General features: G+C 52.5%; 8 protein-coding genes across 8 annotated transcripts; 2 read left to right on the top strand and 6 right to left on the bottom strand.

The window, feature by feature from the left end:
• Nucleotides 1-3: 3 nt before the first annotated feature.
• QC762_0016250 (uncharacterized protein) lies at nucleotides 4-852 on the bottom strand (the record flags this gene model as incomplete). The annotated part of the gene is made up of 2 exons (XM_062883029.1): nucleotides 408-852; nucleotides 4-27 (listed from the first exon to the last, which is right to left on the bottom strand). The coding sequence occupies exons 1-2, from the start codon at nucleotides 600-602 to the stop codon at nucleotides 4-6; spliced, it is 219 nt and encodes a 72-aa protein (XP_062749143.1). The 5' UTR covers nucleotides 603-852.
• A 215-nt stretch (nucleotides 853-1,067) lies between these two features.
• On the top strand, nucleotides 1,068-2,998 carry QC762_116750 (uncharacterized protein). The gene is made up of 2 exons (XM_062886095.1): nucleotides 1,068-1,879; nucleotides 1,965-2,998. The coding sequence occupies exons 1-2, from the start codon at nucleotides 1,832-1,834 to the stop codon at nucleotides 2,802-2,804; spliced, it is 888 nt and encodes a 295-aa protein (XP_062749142.1). The 5' UTR covers nucleotides 1,068-1,831; the 3' UTR covers nucleotides 2,805-2,998.
• Nucleotides 2,999-3,036: 38 nt separating this feature from the next.
• Nucleotides 3,037-3,945, bottom strand: QC762_116740 (uncharacterized protein; the record flags this gene model as incomplete). Its single annotated transcript, XM_062886094.1, has 1 exon — nucleotides 3,037-3,945. The coding sequence occupies one exon, from the start codon at nucleotides 3,943-3,945 to the stop codon at nucleotides 3,352-3,354; it is 594 nt and encodes a 197-aa protein (XP_062749141.1). The 3' UTR covers nucleotides 3,037-3,351.
• Nucleotides 3,946-5,111: 1,166 nt separating this feature from the next.
• Nucleotides 5,112-6,408, bottom strand: QC762_116730 (uncharacterized protein; the record flags this gene model as incomplete). The annotated part of the gene is made up of 3 exons (XM_062886093.1): nucleotides 5,807-6,408; nucleotides 5,636-5,719; nucleotides 5,112-5,582 (listed from the first exon to the last, which is right to left on the bottom strand). Exons 1-3 carry the CDS (start codon nucleotides 5,837-5,839, stop codon nucleotides 5,112-5,114), a joined length of 588 nt encoding a protein of 195 aa, XP_062749140.1. The 5' UTR covers nucleotides 5,840-6,408.
• A 43-nt stretch (nucleotides 6,409-6,451) lies between these two features.
• Nucleotides 6,452-8,297, top strand: RPB7 (DNA-directed RNA polymerase II subunit). Its single transcript, XM_062886092.1, has 4 exons — nucleotides 6,452-6,539; nucleotides 6,599-7,480; nucleotides 7,551-7,720; nucleotides 7,805-8,297. The coding sequence occupies exons 2-4, from the start codon at nucleotides 7,151-7,153 to the stop codon at nucleotides 8,052-8,054; spliced, it is 750 nt and encodes a 249-aa protein (XP_062749139.1). The 5' UTR covers nucleotides 6,452-6,539; nucleotides 6,599-7,150; the 3' UTR covers nucleotides 8,055-8,297.
• A 172-nt stretch (nucleotides 8,298-8,469) lies between these two features.
• QC762_116710 (uncharacterized protein) lies at nucleotides 8,470-9,111 on the bottom strand (the record flags this gene model as incomplete). The annotated part of the gene is made up of 1 exon (XM_062886091.1): nucleotides 8,470-9,111. The coding sequence occupies one exon, from the start codon at nucleotides 9,109-9,111 to the stop codon at nucleotides 8,470-8,472; it is 642 nt and encodes a 213-aa protein (XP_062749138.1).
• A 1,306-nt stretch (nucleotides 9,112-10,417) lies between these two features.
• QC762_116705 (uncharacterized protein) lies at nucleotides 10,418-11,665 on the bottom strand (the record flags this gene model as incomplete). Its single annotated transcript, XM_062886090.1, has 1 exon — nucleotides 10,418-11,665. The coding sequence occupies one exon, from the start codon at nucleotides 11,663-11,665 to the stop codon at nucleotides 10,418-10,420; it is 1,248 nt and encodes a 415-aa protein (XP_062749137.1).
• A 425-nt stretch (nucleotides 11,666-12,090) lies between these two features.
• On the bottom strand, nucleotides 12,091-13,745 carry QC762_116700 (uncharacterized protein; the record flags this gene model as incomplete). Its single annotated transcript, XM_062886089.1, is given in 2 exon segments — nucleotides 12,091-12,545; nucleotides 12,558-13,745. 2 exon segments carry the CDS (start codon nucleotides 13,743-13,745, stop codon nucleotides 12,471-12,473), a joined length of 1,263 nt encoding a protein of 420 aa, XP_062749136.1. The 3' UTR covers nucleotides 12,091-12,470.
• Nucleotides 13,746-14,051: the final 306 nt, after the last annotated feature.

Raw genomic sequence — 14,051 nt, 5'->3', positions numbered from 1 at the left:
GTATTATGTAGAGAGGAGGGGAAGTGTCTAGAGACAGGTCGAGTTAGTTGACGTTGCTTTCGAGGGGGGCCAAGTGGGGTATAAATGTTTCCGGTGTGTGGAATTGATTGGTTTGGGGGAGGAGTAGGAGAGAAGGGAGATTTGGCGCGGGGTTGGGGGGTCCAAAGTCGACGAGTCTCAACAGCTCAAAGAAGCGATTGTGCTCGCAGGATTCGGTTTATTGTCGTGGAAAAAGAACGCGAGTTCACCTGAGTGATTGTCTGGTCGCCTTGCGAAGTGACGGTGTTTCTCGTGAAGGTAGAAGGGTGCTTGTGTTGTGCGATAGGAAAACAGACGAGGGGCAACGATCTGGCTTTTTTCTTTTCCCTGGCGGGAAGCGCAAAGCCGGTCGTGATATCGAGACTCACCTTTGAGGAAACGAAAAGATGGGCTGGACCAAACGAAGACAACTCAGGTACGGCGAAAGACCAGAGCGGGAGTACAGAAGAGAGCGCTTGAAAGAAGGTGGGAGAAAGAAGACTCCTTCGGGGGTGCGGGAGTATTTGAGGAATTTTGGGGAGGTCCCTGAACAAGAATGGCCGAAAGGGCCAAGCGTCGGCCATTTTTCACCGCAAGGTTGGGACACGGAAAGGGCGGGGTATCGGGGCACTGGCGCCCCATCCGCCACACAAAATAATGCCCTCGCTCGGCCGGGTCATCGAGGTTTCTTGAAAAACTCCGGTCTCACCGGCCGGGACACGCAACTCACAGAGACCCTAAAAACAGGTGGAAAATGACTACAGATGGCGATCATGACCTCAATCAAGCACTCCGAGAACCATAGTCCGAAGTATCCGCGGTACTATGACACATCGTTGAGGGGTGTCCCTCTCTACCTCTGCTTCTTGGTGACCACCCTCTTATTCTGTATGGGGAAGGCTTATCACTTGCCGACCGGGTATTGTGTACATTGGGCTTGTCTTTTTCGTCAAATTGCGCCATAGCTGCCCCTCACAGGTCCCCAAGGCGCACCGGTCTCAGAGATTCACCATTTGCGCGTCTCGCACGAGATTTGAATACGGCATACCCTCGTCTGTAACCTCTAAGGGTATTTTGACCTGGCAGATTACTTCGCCATGCAATGTCCAGCATCACCCCGTGCCAGGCCCTGCATTAGCTGCGATGTCCAGACAGTGCTTGGAACTTGACAGGCGGTCCCGCGCCTGTCTTGGAAAAGGGCCCCGAGTTCAAGGTACATCAAGCATTGCGCAACTCCTCAGACGTTGCTCTAAACGCGCTATCCAGCAAGGTGCCAAGCAAGCAGTATAAGCCAGATACCATTTTCCTCCGAAGTGTGTTTGTAGAGTCACAGTTGTAACGCCGATAACACTCCGAGTCCGATGGTCTTACCAGCCTCTCTCCACATGCTCGCAGCTGTCATATCTCGTTTGTTGAACTAGCTGGACTAGTCTTAGGAGTTCAGGAGAATCTCAAGTCGATAATTCACCCCTTTCAGCCTTGACTTTCTGGACTCCACGGTGCTGGTTGCGCAATTATTCGATGGAAGGTTTTTGGTGGGGAAGCACGGGCTGGAATGTGTTCCTGAACGTTTAGGAACCCCCACTGCGGGGCAATATTTTCCAACGCGATGCGGGCGGGTCAGAAAAGATATCAAGTCTTGCCTGGGTTGTGTCGTCAGCGCATCATTCCGGTCCCCTTTGCTCACTGCTACTGCTACGCAGTAAACTCAATTCACGAAGCTTATTGGTTACTGCCAAATCCAACGGCTGTAATTTCTCACCCGTCTCATTCAGCCTTGCGATCATTGTAACTAGCTACAGCCGCCGCAAGAATGTCTAAATTCGGAGTGATGGTGATGGGCCCCGCGGGCGCGGGCAAGGTATGGCTTCCTTGATACCCTCGCCAGCAAAAGCTATCACCAAGCGCCTCTTTCGCTGAATGTCACTCTAACACGCCTTTCCCAGTCTACCTTTTGCGCCTCCCTCATCACACATCTCCAACTAAACCGCCGCTCTTGCTTCTACGTCAATCTCGACCCCGCCGCCGAGTCCTTCGAGCACACCCCAGACCTCGACATCCGCGACCTCATCTCCGTCGAAGATGTCATGGACGAGCTCAAGCTCGGGCCCAACGGCGGCCTGATTTACTGCTTCGAGTTCCTCATGGAGAACCTCTCCTTCCTCGAAGAGTCCCTCAACTCCGTTACAGAAGAGTACCTCATCATCTTCGACATGCCCGGCCAAATCGAACTTTATACCCACTACCCCGTCCTCCCCGCCTTGGTCAACTTCCTCCGCTCCCCCGGCAATCTCGACATCAGGCTCTGCGCCGCTTACCTCCTCGAGTCAACCTTTGTCGTCGACCGCGCCAAGTACTTTGCTGGGTCTTTGAGCGCCCTGAGCTCCATGTACATGCTCGGGTTGCCTCACTTGAATATCTTGAGCAAGATGGACCTTGTCAAGGACCAAATCAGGAAGAAGGACTTCAAGAAGTTTCTCGTACCGGATACGATGTTGATCGAGGAGGACCCACAGGAGGTTGAGGTTAGGAAAGCCGGGGTTGACTATCAACCTCCTGTTGAGTCTGAGACGGATGCTTTGATGTCGGGCGCTGGGTTCAAGAGATTGAACAATGCTGTTGCGCAGCTGCTCGAGAACTTTAGCATGGTTCACTACCACAAACTGGACTGCACAGATGAGGATAGCGTTGGCGGCATTCTCAGCTATATTGATGAGTGTATTCAGTGGGCTGAGGCTCAGGAACCCAAGGAGATTCCTGATGAGGAGTACGATGATGAGGAGTAAGCAGAAGGTTAGTTGTCAATCTGGACATGATGGCGAGAAGTATGGGTCATACTGGGAGTTCGGGCTTGCTTTCTGATGATTTGGGACTTTGGGTGCATGGATAGGAACGCATAGCGAAGGCGTTGGGGTTTATAAAATAAGAAGACGCTAGTCATGGCAAACAAGTTCAGTATACGTTTGCATGATAAGTACAAAGCTTAGCATTGTTTCTTGTGATACATGGCATGACAGCGCTGGCTTGCTGCTATCAAGAGCGAAAGTACGTCGTTCGTTGTCGTGGTGCCATGTTGTTCGTAAGGTTGATATGTTCCCCGAAAGATAATCCACCACTCTAATCCCCCGCCCAAATAAATCCCAAATAAACCAGCCACCAAACTCCTGATCATGCTACCTTAGCCAAGTCCTCGAGAGCCAAATCGTCATTCCAAATGTCCGCCCTTCAACCCCTATTACTCCTTTTCCCAGTCCAATCATAACCATGTCTCCTTCCTCCTGCTTTTATCACACACACTCTCTCCGTTTCGCAACGACCAACAAAACATCCTCCTCACCAACCCTTCCAATCATCCTGAACCTCCCTCTGAGCCTTCTCATACTCATCCCAAAAGACCTGCCCCGCCCTCTTTCCCCATCTGTACAACCCCGTGCCCACCAAGACCAAGTCCCTTATGCTCTGCTCCAAACCCCTATCCCACGCCATACTAACCACCAACCCCACCACCCCCCAAAAAGCCAGCCTGACCAGCAACCTCGTCCAAAACCTCACCACCCTGTGCATCAACCTGACGATCTGGATCGAGACAAAAATCACCAGCAGCACCACGATCGCGGAGACCATCTCGGGGGAGTGGTGCAGGAACCCGGCGAACCTATTCACCGTCGGCTCGAGGGTCGGCCAGAGACTTTTGTTCACCACGCTGGAGATCCAGTCGCCGAACCAGCTCAGGTCTTCTCTGAACTGAGAGCCGGGCGCGAAGATGTCCTGGACATGTTGGACGACGGGGTCGGGGAAGGAGGCTGAGGAGGCGAAGGGGTTCCACCAGTTAGTAGCTTTTTCGAAGCGGCCGGTGGCAAAGTTCCACTTGTAGTGGTGGGAGCCGGGGGTGAAGTTGATGTCGGTATCCCAGTGGAAAAGTCCCATGGTGGGTGACGCGAGGGAAATGTATATATTGTGTGTGTGGGTGTGTGTTTTGGGATAGTATGTTTTTTGGGTGAAGTGTCTTGCGACTGATCTTGGTTGGGGCTGAGAGGGTGGAGGGAGGGGGAAAGAAAAGAAATGGAACTACTTACACTTTAGGTAGTTCACAAGGTAGGATATAGAGAAGGAGGCGGCAGACGCCATGGCTGGCGGGGAGAACAAGGAGGGGTAGTTTTCGTTTTGGCTTTGATCTTGGGGTTTGTTGTTACTTGAGAAAGAAGAGCGGATTCTTCCCGCGTGTTAGAATTTGCGGGGATTTGAGTTCTTTGTTTGCGACAGAGAGGATAAATATGTTGATGTCTTTGTGGGATTGCGCTGTCGCGGTGTGAGGTGTTGTGTGTTGTCGCAAGGCAAGAGCTGCTGGTGGCTGCTGATAATGATAAAGAAATTATTATGGGGCAGGCGCGTAGCCTTGCAGGGATATGGATGATGTGTCACTTTTGCTGCTTTTAAGGGACCAGTCACGAGTGGTCGTGCACGACGAGCTGGTATGAGGTAAGCCCAAGATGCTTGTGTGTTGGGTGGCTGATTTGGTGCTGAAGTGCAAGTTGAGAATGTTGTGCCCAACCTTGAAAGAGACAGTCTGTGCCTGGTGTTTGCCCGCTATGTTTGATATTGCACATTTTAACCCTAACCCCCACGATGCTCTTGTTGTTCCTTGTGTGCTTGTTTCACACCACCGATGCGTACTCAAAAAGACAATGGATTCTTTCCAGTCCTCCAGGCCTGTGAAAGCCAGCCGGAGAGGAAGAAATCCCAAACAATAAAATATACAAATTCCCAAATGCATGTCCATCTTTGCACTCCATGGCGCCTTGGTTGATGATCGATCCAATCTCGCAAAAACAATGAAAAACAACTCGTCCGTTGTCGCGATGCTATAAGTTCCTTTGTTAGTATCGCTCCTCTCCTGTATTTTGGCTTCCAATCGACTCGTAGGGCTAGCAAGCTCCTGATTCAGCCTCTTCCCCACAGACCGCGACTCTGTTTTCGGTAGTAAGGGCGTGGCTGTTGTGGCCAGCGCATGTAATTTGATTTGCCTCCTCCCATCGCAACCGAAGACACTGTAAAGTGCCTGGCGGCGTGGCTCGAGAGAGCCGGCAAGCCGTTTATTGAGCCTTCTTTGCCTTCTCGGCCTGTTCAGCCTTCCGCGCGCGGAACTTGGCAATCTCAACCGCGACAGCCTTGTCGACACGCTTCTTGAGCTCGGGGCGGTATCCGATCATGAAAAGAAGCTCGAGCCAGACGAACAGGGGAGCGAGGAAGATGGCCTGGAAGAGGTTGTCCAACAGGGCCGGGGCTCTACCCTCGAACTTGCCGTGGCCGACAAACTGCGCGATCCAGCATACGATATGGATGGCAAGGGCGGTCTGGTTGGCACTCTCCGAGTATTGGATGCGGAGGTAGTTTGTGCCTGCCGCGGAGGCGAGGCAGATCAAGGCCAGGGCGCCTCCAGCGACAGGTTCAAGAAGGAGATATAAAGCTCCCCATGTCATGGCTGCGAATGTGCCCAGGTTTGGGGTGAGATAGGGTAGTGAGAGCCATGATGGCAGTGTGAAAAAAGGGCCATAGTTTGATGCCTGTGACAACATGTCAGAAATCATAACTTGACATCATGATGAACTACGCTTACCAATGCGAATGCTGAAAATAAGATCAACGGTACGCATACCATGTGAATGACAATATTCACTTGGTTATGGTGATATGCACCATACTACAGCCGGCAAAACAATTAGCCTCCCATTCTAGCGGCTACCGAAACGAACTGTGTGGTATTTTCTGGCCAAGGGAATATGCTTACAAAGGTGAGCTGCTTTTCGAGGTCAAGAGACATGGCGGGCTAGAAGTGTCAGATGTAGGTTGGTTAGGTGGTGAAGCCTGAACGTGAAAAGGGGTTGATGAGAATTGCTATGATATTTGATGCCGAAGAATCCTGACTGGAAAAGTCGCGCAATTGGCCAGTCGGTGGGCCAGTTAACTAAAATGGTTGGTAGAGAATAAGATCAGGTGCGGCAAGGTCCAGGACAAATCAGGGCAGAGAAGGCCACGGCGTCCGGACGTGGGACATAGAAGAGGATTAGTATTTCAGACGGCGATGAGGCGTGGCAGCTGTGCAATGATGATCTGACGACGTTGGCCAATTCGCAGCGCGTTCAAAGTTGTTGGGTACCTCCATGGAGCTGACAGTTGACCTGTGCCTCGGACGGCGCCAAGCGGGGCACTAAAATGCGAGCCAGGGCTGCTTCCTCATGGGGCAGCGACGCTGGCAGCTACAGCGAGATGGGTTGGGCGGGTAAATGCCACATCAGACGGACTCGAATGTTTTGGTCAAGATGCACGTCTGGGAGATCTGTTGGAGGTTTGGGACATACCCGAAAGCCACTGCTTGGAGGAGAATTGGAGGTGCCTAGAGCACAGTCGCTGTGGCATGTGACATCCCGCCTGCCTACGGCTCTCACTCCAGCTTCTACAACCGGCCATGCACATACCCAAGAGATATTAGATTATCATGTATTGAATTCTATCAATCAGACGTATGTTTCCTATTCCCAAAATGCACCAACTACAGAACTTATCTTCATCAAAACGTCAGGCCTTGTGCGCCAAGACATACGGGAGCTCTCGAAGCGAAAAAGCGGTTCCTGCAGCTTCGACGCACGGACCAATAGCTTAATTCAAGCCGCAAGAGTCCCTCCAAACAATTTTCCGTCAGCGCGGTACTCCCGTCCCCATAAGTGCTGTCCCAACCGCGTACAACGTCAGCCTTGCAACTGCGTTGCGATCGCAGTCGCATTCACTTCCCCGTCGACTTTCGATCTCAGCACCTGAATCTGCCACCCGGCACATCAAAACGGCAGCAACATAATCATTAATTCTTTATTCGTCTTGATCGAAGAGTTGTCTTTGCTAAGTTACCAACAAAGAGGCGCCCAAAGGTGCGGCGGTGGAGCCTTCGCTTCGGGCATTGTCCTTGGGACAGCAGACACCCACCAGTCCCTCGAGCGAACAAGATTTGCGCCAACCTGATACTTGCAGACAACACGAAAAGAGTCGACTGGCTTCAAATAGCTACCTTCGAGATTTCTCAAGCTTCTATATTCCACCGATTCTACCCTAACGCGACAACCGTCACCCGCGCCAAAACATGTTCTTCCTTCACAATCTCGAGCGGCGTGTCCTGCTGCACCCATCCTACTTTGGCAAAAACATGACCGAGCTGGTCACGACGAAGCTGGTCAAGGATGTTGAGGGAACATGCACGGGCGACTACTACATCATCGCAATCATGGATACCTTCGATCTGTCCGAGGGGCGCATTCTCCCCGGCAGCGGCATGGCCGAGTTCACAGTGGGCTACCGCGCGGTCGTGTGGAGGCCGTTCAAGGGCGAAGTTGTCGATGCCATCTGTACTAGTGTTAATCAGCATGGTTTCTTCTCCAACGCCGGCCCTTTGAGCATCTTTGTCTCTACTCACGTAGGCATAACACGCGTAGCCCCTTTGTGGTCACCTTGATGGGTTACTGACATGAGTGTTGGTTTGATAGTCGATACCGCCTGATATCCAATATGACGCAAACGCCACACCTCCTCAGTTTACCAACCACTCCGATATAGTAATCGAGCCTGGGACGCACGTGCGCATCAAGATCATGGGCTTGCGCACGGGGGTGGGGGAGATGTTTGCCATTGGAAAGATTGACGGTGATTATCTCGGGTATGTTGCGGCGGATTATCATGAACTACCGAGAAGTGATGTGGCTAACCAATTTTTCTCCCTTGAAGATGCTTGCAAGCATAGTCGTGAGATGGTCTGGTGTAGGAAGTGTACCAAGGCGGTCGGGGACAAGATGTGTCTGAGGACAGGCACGGCAGCGTTGGCTACTAAAAAGATGACTCCGATCGGCACATGGGCAACACGAATGGGGTTGACCAGTCAAGCTCCAGTATCGAGCTTACTAGCACATAACATCACAAAGCTAGCGACAACGGAGGGTTGCTTTGGGAGGCATCAGCGAGAATTGGGGTTTCCAGTAGTGGTGAGCAAGTAAACACCAAAGCTGCGAAATCACCAACGCCGAGGTAGTTGGGTAGAGGGATATGGGACCTCAAAAGAAACCGGGGCTACATGGTGGTTATTTGCCGTCAAACGATTGTATGTAAGGGTGTCATCTGTTGTAAGTGAACGATGCAGAAGGAAACATAACAACAACAAGGCCCAGCTTAGCAGCTGAAAGCTTGAGGTCACAACGGAACACAATCTCGATAATTCACACTTCTCGACAAATAATTTGTCATTTGAAATATGGTACATATAAGACAACCATTTTCTGATCTTACAATTCGCAGCCCCTTTGCGCTTGCCTCCCTTATTCTTGACTACTCCCCTCCGTCCATGTTCCAAGTGTCGATGTGCACCTCCCCTTTCTCGGTGCGAAAGCTCCCATCTCCTCATATCCACCAGATCTATACCTCCTCCTCCTGCCCCGGCAGCTTAATTCTCACCTCGCTAACCCTCAGAACAGTATATTTGTGCTTGCTCCTCACAGTCTTTGTCCTCCTGCACCTCTGCTTCTTCTTGATCTTGAGGCGCATCGGCTCCGCCTCCGTCCCCTCCACCACAGCCCGGCACTCAAACAGGTTCTCGTCTACGTACGGCTGACCTTTCAGAGTAAAATCCCTTGAGCCGATGGCGGTGGCTCGGTTAAGCCGGAGGACGTCCCCGGGGGCGACACCGGGCATCTTGAAGGGGAGGCGGATCTGGTCCCCGGGCGTGACAAGGTAGGCTTGGCCTTGGATGTAGAGCTGGAGGTACTTTTTGCCTGGCTGGTGGGCGAGGAGGGGGAGGAGGGAGAGGGTTTCTGGGGTGGCGGGGGAGGTGGTTCTTGGTGCGCCGCCGCAGCGGGGGATGGGGGAGACGGCGGGGAGTTGGTTTGGTGATGGTGGGGGTTGTTGTGGTTGGGTTTGTTGGGGGAGGGGGTCGATTTGGGAGGGGGTTTGGTGGAGGTGCCGGACGAGGAATGGTCGGAGGAGCTGGGAGGTGGTAGGCCGGGTGGTGGTGGCTGTTGCTCGGAGCTCCAGGAGGGAGCGGAGGAGGGTTCTGCTCATTGTGGGCGGTTGGGAGGGGAATTTGTTTTAGTTTGTGAGGTGAGGTGTTGGGATTGGAAGTGGTGGAACTGGCGAGCGAGTGACCGCGGTGGTGCGCTGGGGGGCGGCGTCGCGGGAGCTGTTGTCGCTGTGGTGGGAAAATTCGGCGATTGAGCAGGTGAGGTCGGAACAGAAATAAAGTGGGGCCGAGCTGGGTGCTGTGGGTAGGGGGTTGTTTACCGCGGTGAGCGAATGTGGGGTTGGTTTTTGCGTGTAAGTGGTTTCGAATGAGAGCTAAAAGGTAGGAATCTCTCCTTAAACATTTTTTCAACCTTTCAATGACAATTTGTACAGGTCTGAATGGGTTTCGGCTCTCTTTTCTACTCCCTACTTGTTGCCCTTTCTAACCCGCTAACCTCAACTCGAGAAGGTCCTGTGAGAGCACCTATATAAGCCCCTTGTTCCAAGAACAATTGCATTGTTCTTCTAATACTTACAAGGGATCTCACTTCTATCTGACGGTGGCTATAGTATGTAGGTACTCAGTCTTACCCATTCTTCTTGCAAGACGCACACACGCTTATACAGACGCACACTCATACAGGCGCACAGGCTCATAATAGTATGTATCACATCAAAATCACATTGCATATTGGAAATATAAGTTTTGTTAAAAAGAAATATGTTATCAAAAGAGTTGGGACATGTATGTGTTAATTCATGCCTGTATATACTTCATTCACTTGAATGAGGCTTCTAAAGACAAAAGAAATAATAGGTAACGAATGACGTTAGATGACACACTCACCTTCTCGAAGAAGAGACTCCATCAAGGGCGCCCGCCAGGGGAGGCGGAGTCTTCCGACCAGCAAGCAGGGTATTGAGCGACCTCGAGACCTTACCCCTCCTAGCTTTAGGTCTTAGGAGGACACTTCGCCAGAACTCTCTTGAAGGAGGCCGAGTGGGTGCTAGTGGGTGGCCTTGGCTGCTTGTCAGTATTGGGCCTGATATGATGAGCAGCCGTAGGGTTACGCCCCTGAGGCATAGGGCGAGGCACAGGACTCCTGGGATGGGGTAGTTACGATCCCTTCTCCAGCCCTCGGGCGGAGGGGGAAGACCAGACGCTTTGGACTCACCGGAACTTGAGGACGATGAGCTTGGCGAGCCTGAATTGCTCGGCCCTAGCTCGGTTATTCTGCTGCGGTCTGGCTTGTTAGTAGCATCAAAAGTGACGTTGCGCCCAGGGGGGAAGGGAATTTTGGGCTCTCTGCCTTTACCTTTAGCTCTGGCTTTGTCTAGAACATGCTGAGAAAGACGGGTGGGACGACTAAAAGTACCTACGAAGACCAGAACGGTTCTCGGAGCCGGGCACATAGATGCCCAGTCCAATACGCCTTCCGGGGTTTCTATTAGTTTTAGGATTAGTTGGGTTAACAGCTTGCCTGAAGCCTGGGTTAAAAGGCTCCGAGACGTCAACGACAGGGCTACGCTGTTGATACATATTAACAATATCATCAAGCGGATCAGTAAGAGCCCGAGAGCGACCAGGACCATAGAAGGGCTGGGACCTATCCACGGCCGGGGAGCCGCGATCAATGAACGCAGCCTGAGCAAAGTGAGAGGGGATGGGAGATACAACCTGAACCGGTCTTTGAGGACCGCGTTGGACAGGAATCTGAGTCTGACGAGTGGCAAAACGAAGAGGAGGGACAGCAGCGCTGCCCCTTTGGACAGGCCGAGGAGGAGGTGTAGGTGTATTGCGGAGCCCCTGCTGCCTCCGAGCTTCAGCGTCAAGGTTCAAGAAGCGACGCTCAGAAAGACGGCCAGGGGGAGGGACAGGCCGTCTGGAAGAAGAAGAAGCAGCAGTCCGCCGAGCACGCTCAGCATTCTCCCTCCTCTTCTTCTCCCTAGCCTCTGTCTCCTCTCTTTCCATCTCCTCACGCCTCCTCCTCTCCTCCCTTTGCCGCGCAGCATTACGCTCCGCGGTCCGCTTCCTCTCGGCCTCAGCTTGAGCCCGCTCCCTCGCCTCCCTCTCCTGCCTCGCCCTCCTCTCACTAGCCTCCCGCTCAGCCCTCTCAGCCCTCGCCCTCTTCTCAAATTCCCTCTTCCTCTCCTCCTCATCCCTCTTCCTAGCCATCTCCTCCCGATAAGCCCTCCTCTCCTGCCGCCTCCTCTCCTCTTCCATCTCCTCCCTCTGCCTCCGAGCAGCCCTCTCCATAGCATTCTTCTTCTCCTGCTCTCTCCTCTCCCGCTCCCGACGGTCTTGTTCAACCCGGTCACGGAGGATCTTAGCATTCCGCTCATTGCGCCTCACCTCCTCCCTCTGCTCCCTCTCCCGTCGTTCGCGCTTCTCCTGCTTCCGTTTCTCGTAGCAAGAGCCGCAAATCCGGCCCTCGTCATAGCAATCCTCCCTGGTAAGATTACCGCAGTGGGTAAGCTTTTTGTAGCGAGAAAACAACCGAATGGTCTTGTCCTCGTCTTGCTGAAGCTTGGCGAGGCGGCGGCAGGAGGCGATTGAGGATAGGGTACTCGACTTGTGACCACACCCGAGCCTCACAGTGGTTTTGTGGCACATCTTGAGTGATCTGGTGTGGCTGTTGTTGTTGTTGTTGTTGTTGTTGTTGGGTAGTGATGTGTGTTGTGTTTGTTACGAGAAGTGTTGATCACAAGCTGCAAATAGTAGTAGTAGTAGTCGTAATAAACTTTGATCGTTTTTGCTGTTGGTTTTCAATGTCTAGAGCAGAAAAGAGAAGAAAGAATTACGAGAGGGGTGTCCCGTCCTTAAATATTACCTGAAGAAGCCCTTTGTTCAATGAGATTGTTCCCAAAATAACTTCTAGTCTCTCGTACAATACCTTTGTTGGAGAGTCCAGCGAACAGTGTCTTTGTCGCGGACAGGAAACGCCTTTGTTGTTCACCGGCCAGGGGCGGTTCCGCGGATTTCCAGGAAATGGAACACAGCAGGTCTATTTCTAGAACAAGAAATGAGGTCATGAGAAACCCTGGAATAGCAATGATTTCCTACCAAAAGGGTATACGTAAACTTTCTGCCAAGCAGAAAAACCTCAAGGTTAAACGAACGCTGTACTGAGAGTCCCATCCACTGCCCGTCCCGTCATGGACCCCGTTCCCTCCTGACCATCTTGCCACCCAACTGTATGTGGGCGGCATCATCATACCTGACCAGATAGGCTTCCTGAATAAACACACAGGGCCCACCCTGCAATACTTCAAAAGCCCGTTCATACCTCCATCGCTGCCCTGTATATCCCCGAATTGCACCCCGCCTGCAGCTCCATGCTTAACCCAAACACAAGAAAAGAAAGGACCCCTACGCTAAGCCAATGTCTGAACGCCTGTGTATATACATCTGTCCCTCTCTAAACTGAGCATGGAACCGCACTTCTAACCACCTCCAGGATCAACTGTTCTCTAGGTTCAACAGGGAAAACTTCCTCTTCCTCTACCTCTTCCTCTTCTATTTCTCCCTCCTCTTCAGAACTCACATCCTCGCCCTCAATATCCACCTCCTCATATTCAACCCCTTCTCCCTCCCACTGCTCACTCTCATCTTCTATCACAGCATCCCCCTCATCGTCCTTTGGTTCCTCAACCGGCTTAGGAAAGGCACCCATGACAGTCTGATGAAGCCCATGCAAAACAACAAACGGATCATCATCATCATCATCATCCCACCCCCCTTCCCTCACCCCCTCCTTATCCGCCCACTCCCCCTCCCCCTCTCCCTCCGCCTCCTCATGATCCCGCTCCTTAAGCCCCATCTCATAAGCATGCAAATCCCTCAACACCCCTTCCACCTTGCCCGCAATATACCTCCCAAGCCCGCTCCCCCTCGCCCTAGGCGGCAAAGAAGGTGGTCCATTCCCCTCAATCACTTCCCCCTCCTTTGGATGTAAAAAACCCCAAAGCGCCGCGCTCCCCTCCCGTAAAATAGTCTCCTTGAACGCCACCATCCTCTCCAACCCCTCCGGATCAGAACTCATCAATTCCCCCATCTCCTCCGCATACGCCATCCCCCCCAACGCCGCCAAATGCGTCAACAGCGCCAGATCCAACGGTTCCAACCCTTTAATAAACCCCTGCCTCGTTCGGTGGATCGCCTTTTGCACCACGTACGGATCCACAGCCGACAGCTCCCTCGCCATGGCCGGTATCTTGACCAGCAGCGCCAAATCACAGATATGATCCGCCAGGCAGCAAGCCCGTTTGAACAGGTTGACCAGTTGGGTAAACTGCTGCCGTGGCAGCGCCGCAAAAGAAGGGACGCGGAACATAGCTGATATCAAGGGGGTAGGGGGGACGGTGGAAATGTTGAACATGGCTTCGGTGCGGGCGTGGCGGCGTTCGAGTTCGGTTGCTACTTGGAAGGACCAAGGTGGCAGGATTTGGCGGGTGGAGGAGCTGTGGGAGGATAGGACTGACCCGAGGGGAGGTTGGAGGAGTGGGTTTGGGATAGCGGTGGTGATTTTGGACTTGATGATCGAGTGTTCGTATGTGTTGATCAGGCTGTTGAGGTGCTTGTTTGTGCTGGCTAGCACGAGCAAGGTTGGGAGGTCGGTTTGCTCTGCAATGAGGAGGGTTATGTCGGCGTTGATGAGCGACGTTGTCGTTGTTGTGGCAGAGTTGGTGGTCATGATGGTGTCGGGGTGGAGGGTGGAGATCCCTTCGGCTGATATGGCCTTAACCGTATATGTGTGTGTTGTATGTAATTTTGGGTGGTTATTCAAGTGTATGCCAGCGACAGTTTGGATAGGTGTGGTGTAGCTATTCCGGTAGTGTCAGGACCGATGGTAAGAAGATATTAACCCTGTAACAAAAGCTGCTAATAAGGAGAAGCCAAGCTGGTGATCGTTTGATAGAGTCAAGAAGAAGTTGAGCGGCAATGGGAGAAGAGAAAAGATGCAGGAATAAATGGATGATGATAAATTGACGGGAGGAGA

The sequence above is a fragment of the Podospora pseudocomata genome, assembly GCF_035222375.1.
Source record: "Podospora pseudocomata strain CBS 415.72m chromosome 1 map unlocalized CBS415.72m_1, whole genome shotgun sequence".
In the NCBI taxonomy this organism is placed as follows: domain Eukaryota; kingdom Fungi; phylum Ascomycota; class Sordariomycetes; order Sordariales; family Podosporaceae; genus Podospora; species Podospora pseudocomata.
Note: the sequence above shows the minus strand (reverse complement) of the source record. Positions and strands in the feature narration are given on the sequence as shown.

Bases quoted from the DNA above. Each gene is read 5' to 3' on its own strand.
- QC762_116750 (XM_062886095.1), top strand. From the start codon at position 1,832: ATGTCTAAATTCGGAGTGATGGTGATGGGCCCCGCGGGCGCGGGCAAG. The intron at 1,880-1,964 runs GTATGGCTTCCT...CGCCTTTCCCAG, and splicing joins GCCCCGCGGGCGCGGGCAAG to TCTACCTTTTGCGCCTCCCT.
- RPB7 (XM_062886092.1), top strand. From the start codon at position 7,151: ATGTTCTTCCTTCACAATCTCGAGCGGCGTGTCCTGCTGCACCCATCC. The intron at 7,481-7,550 runs GTAGGCATAACA...TTGGTTTGATAG, and splicing joins GCATCTTTGTCTCTACTCAC to TCGATACCGCCTGATATCCA. The intron at 7,721-7,804 runs GTATGTTGCGGC...TTGCAAGCATAG, and splicing joins ATTGACGGTGATTATCTCGG to TCGTGAGATGGTCTGGTGTA.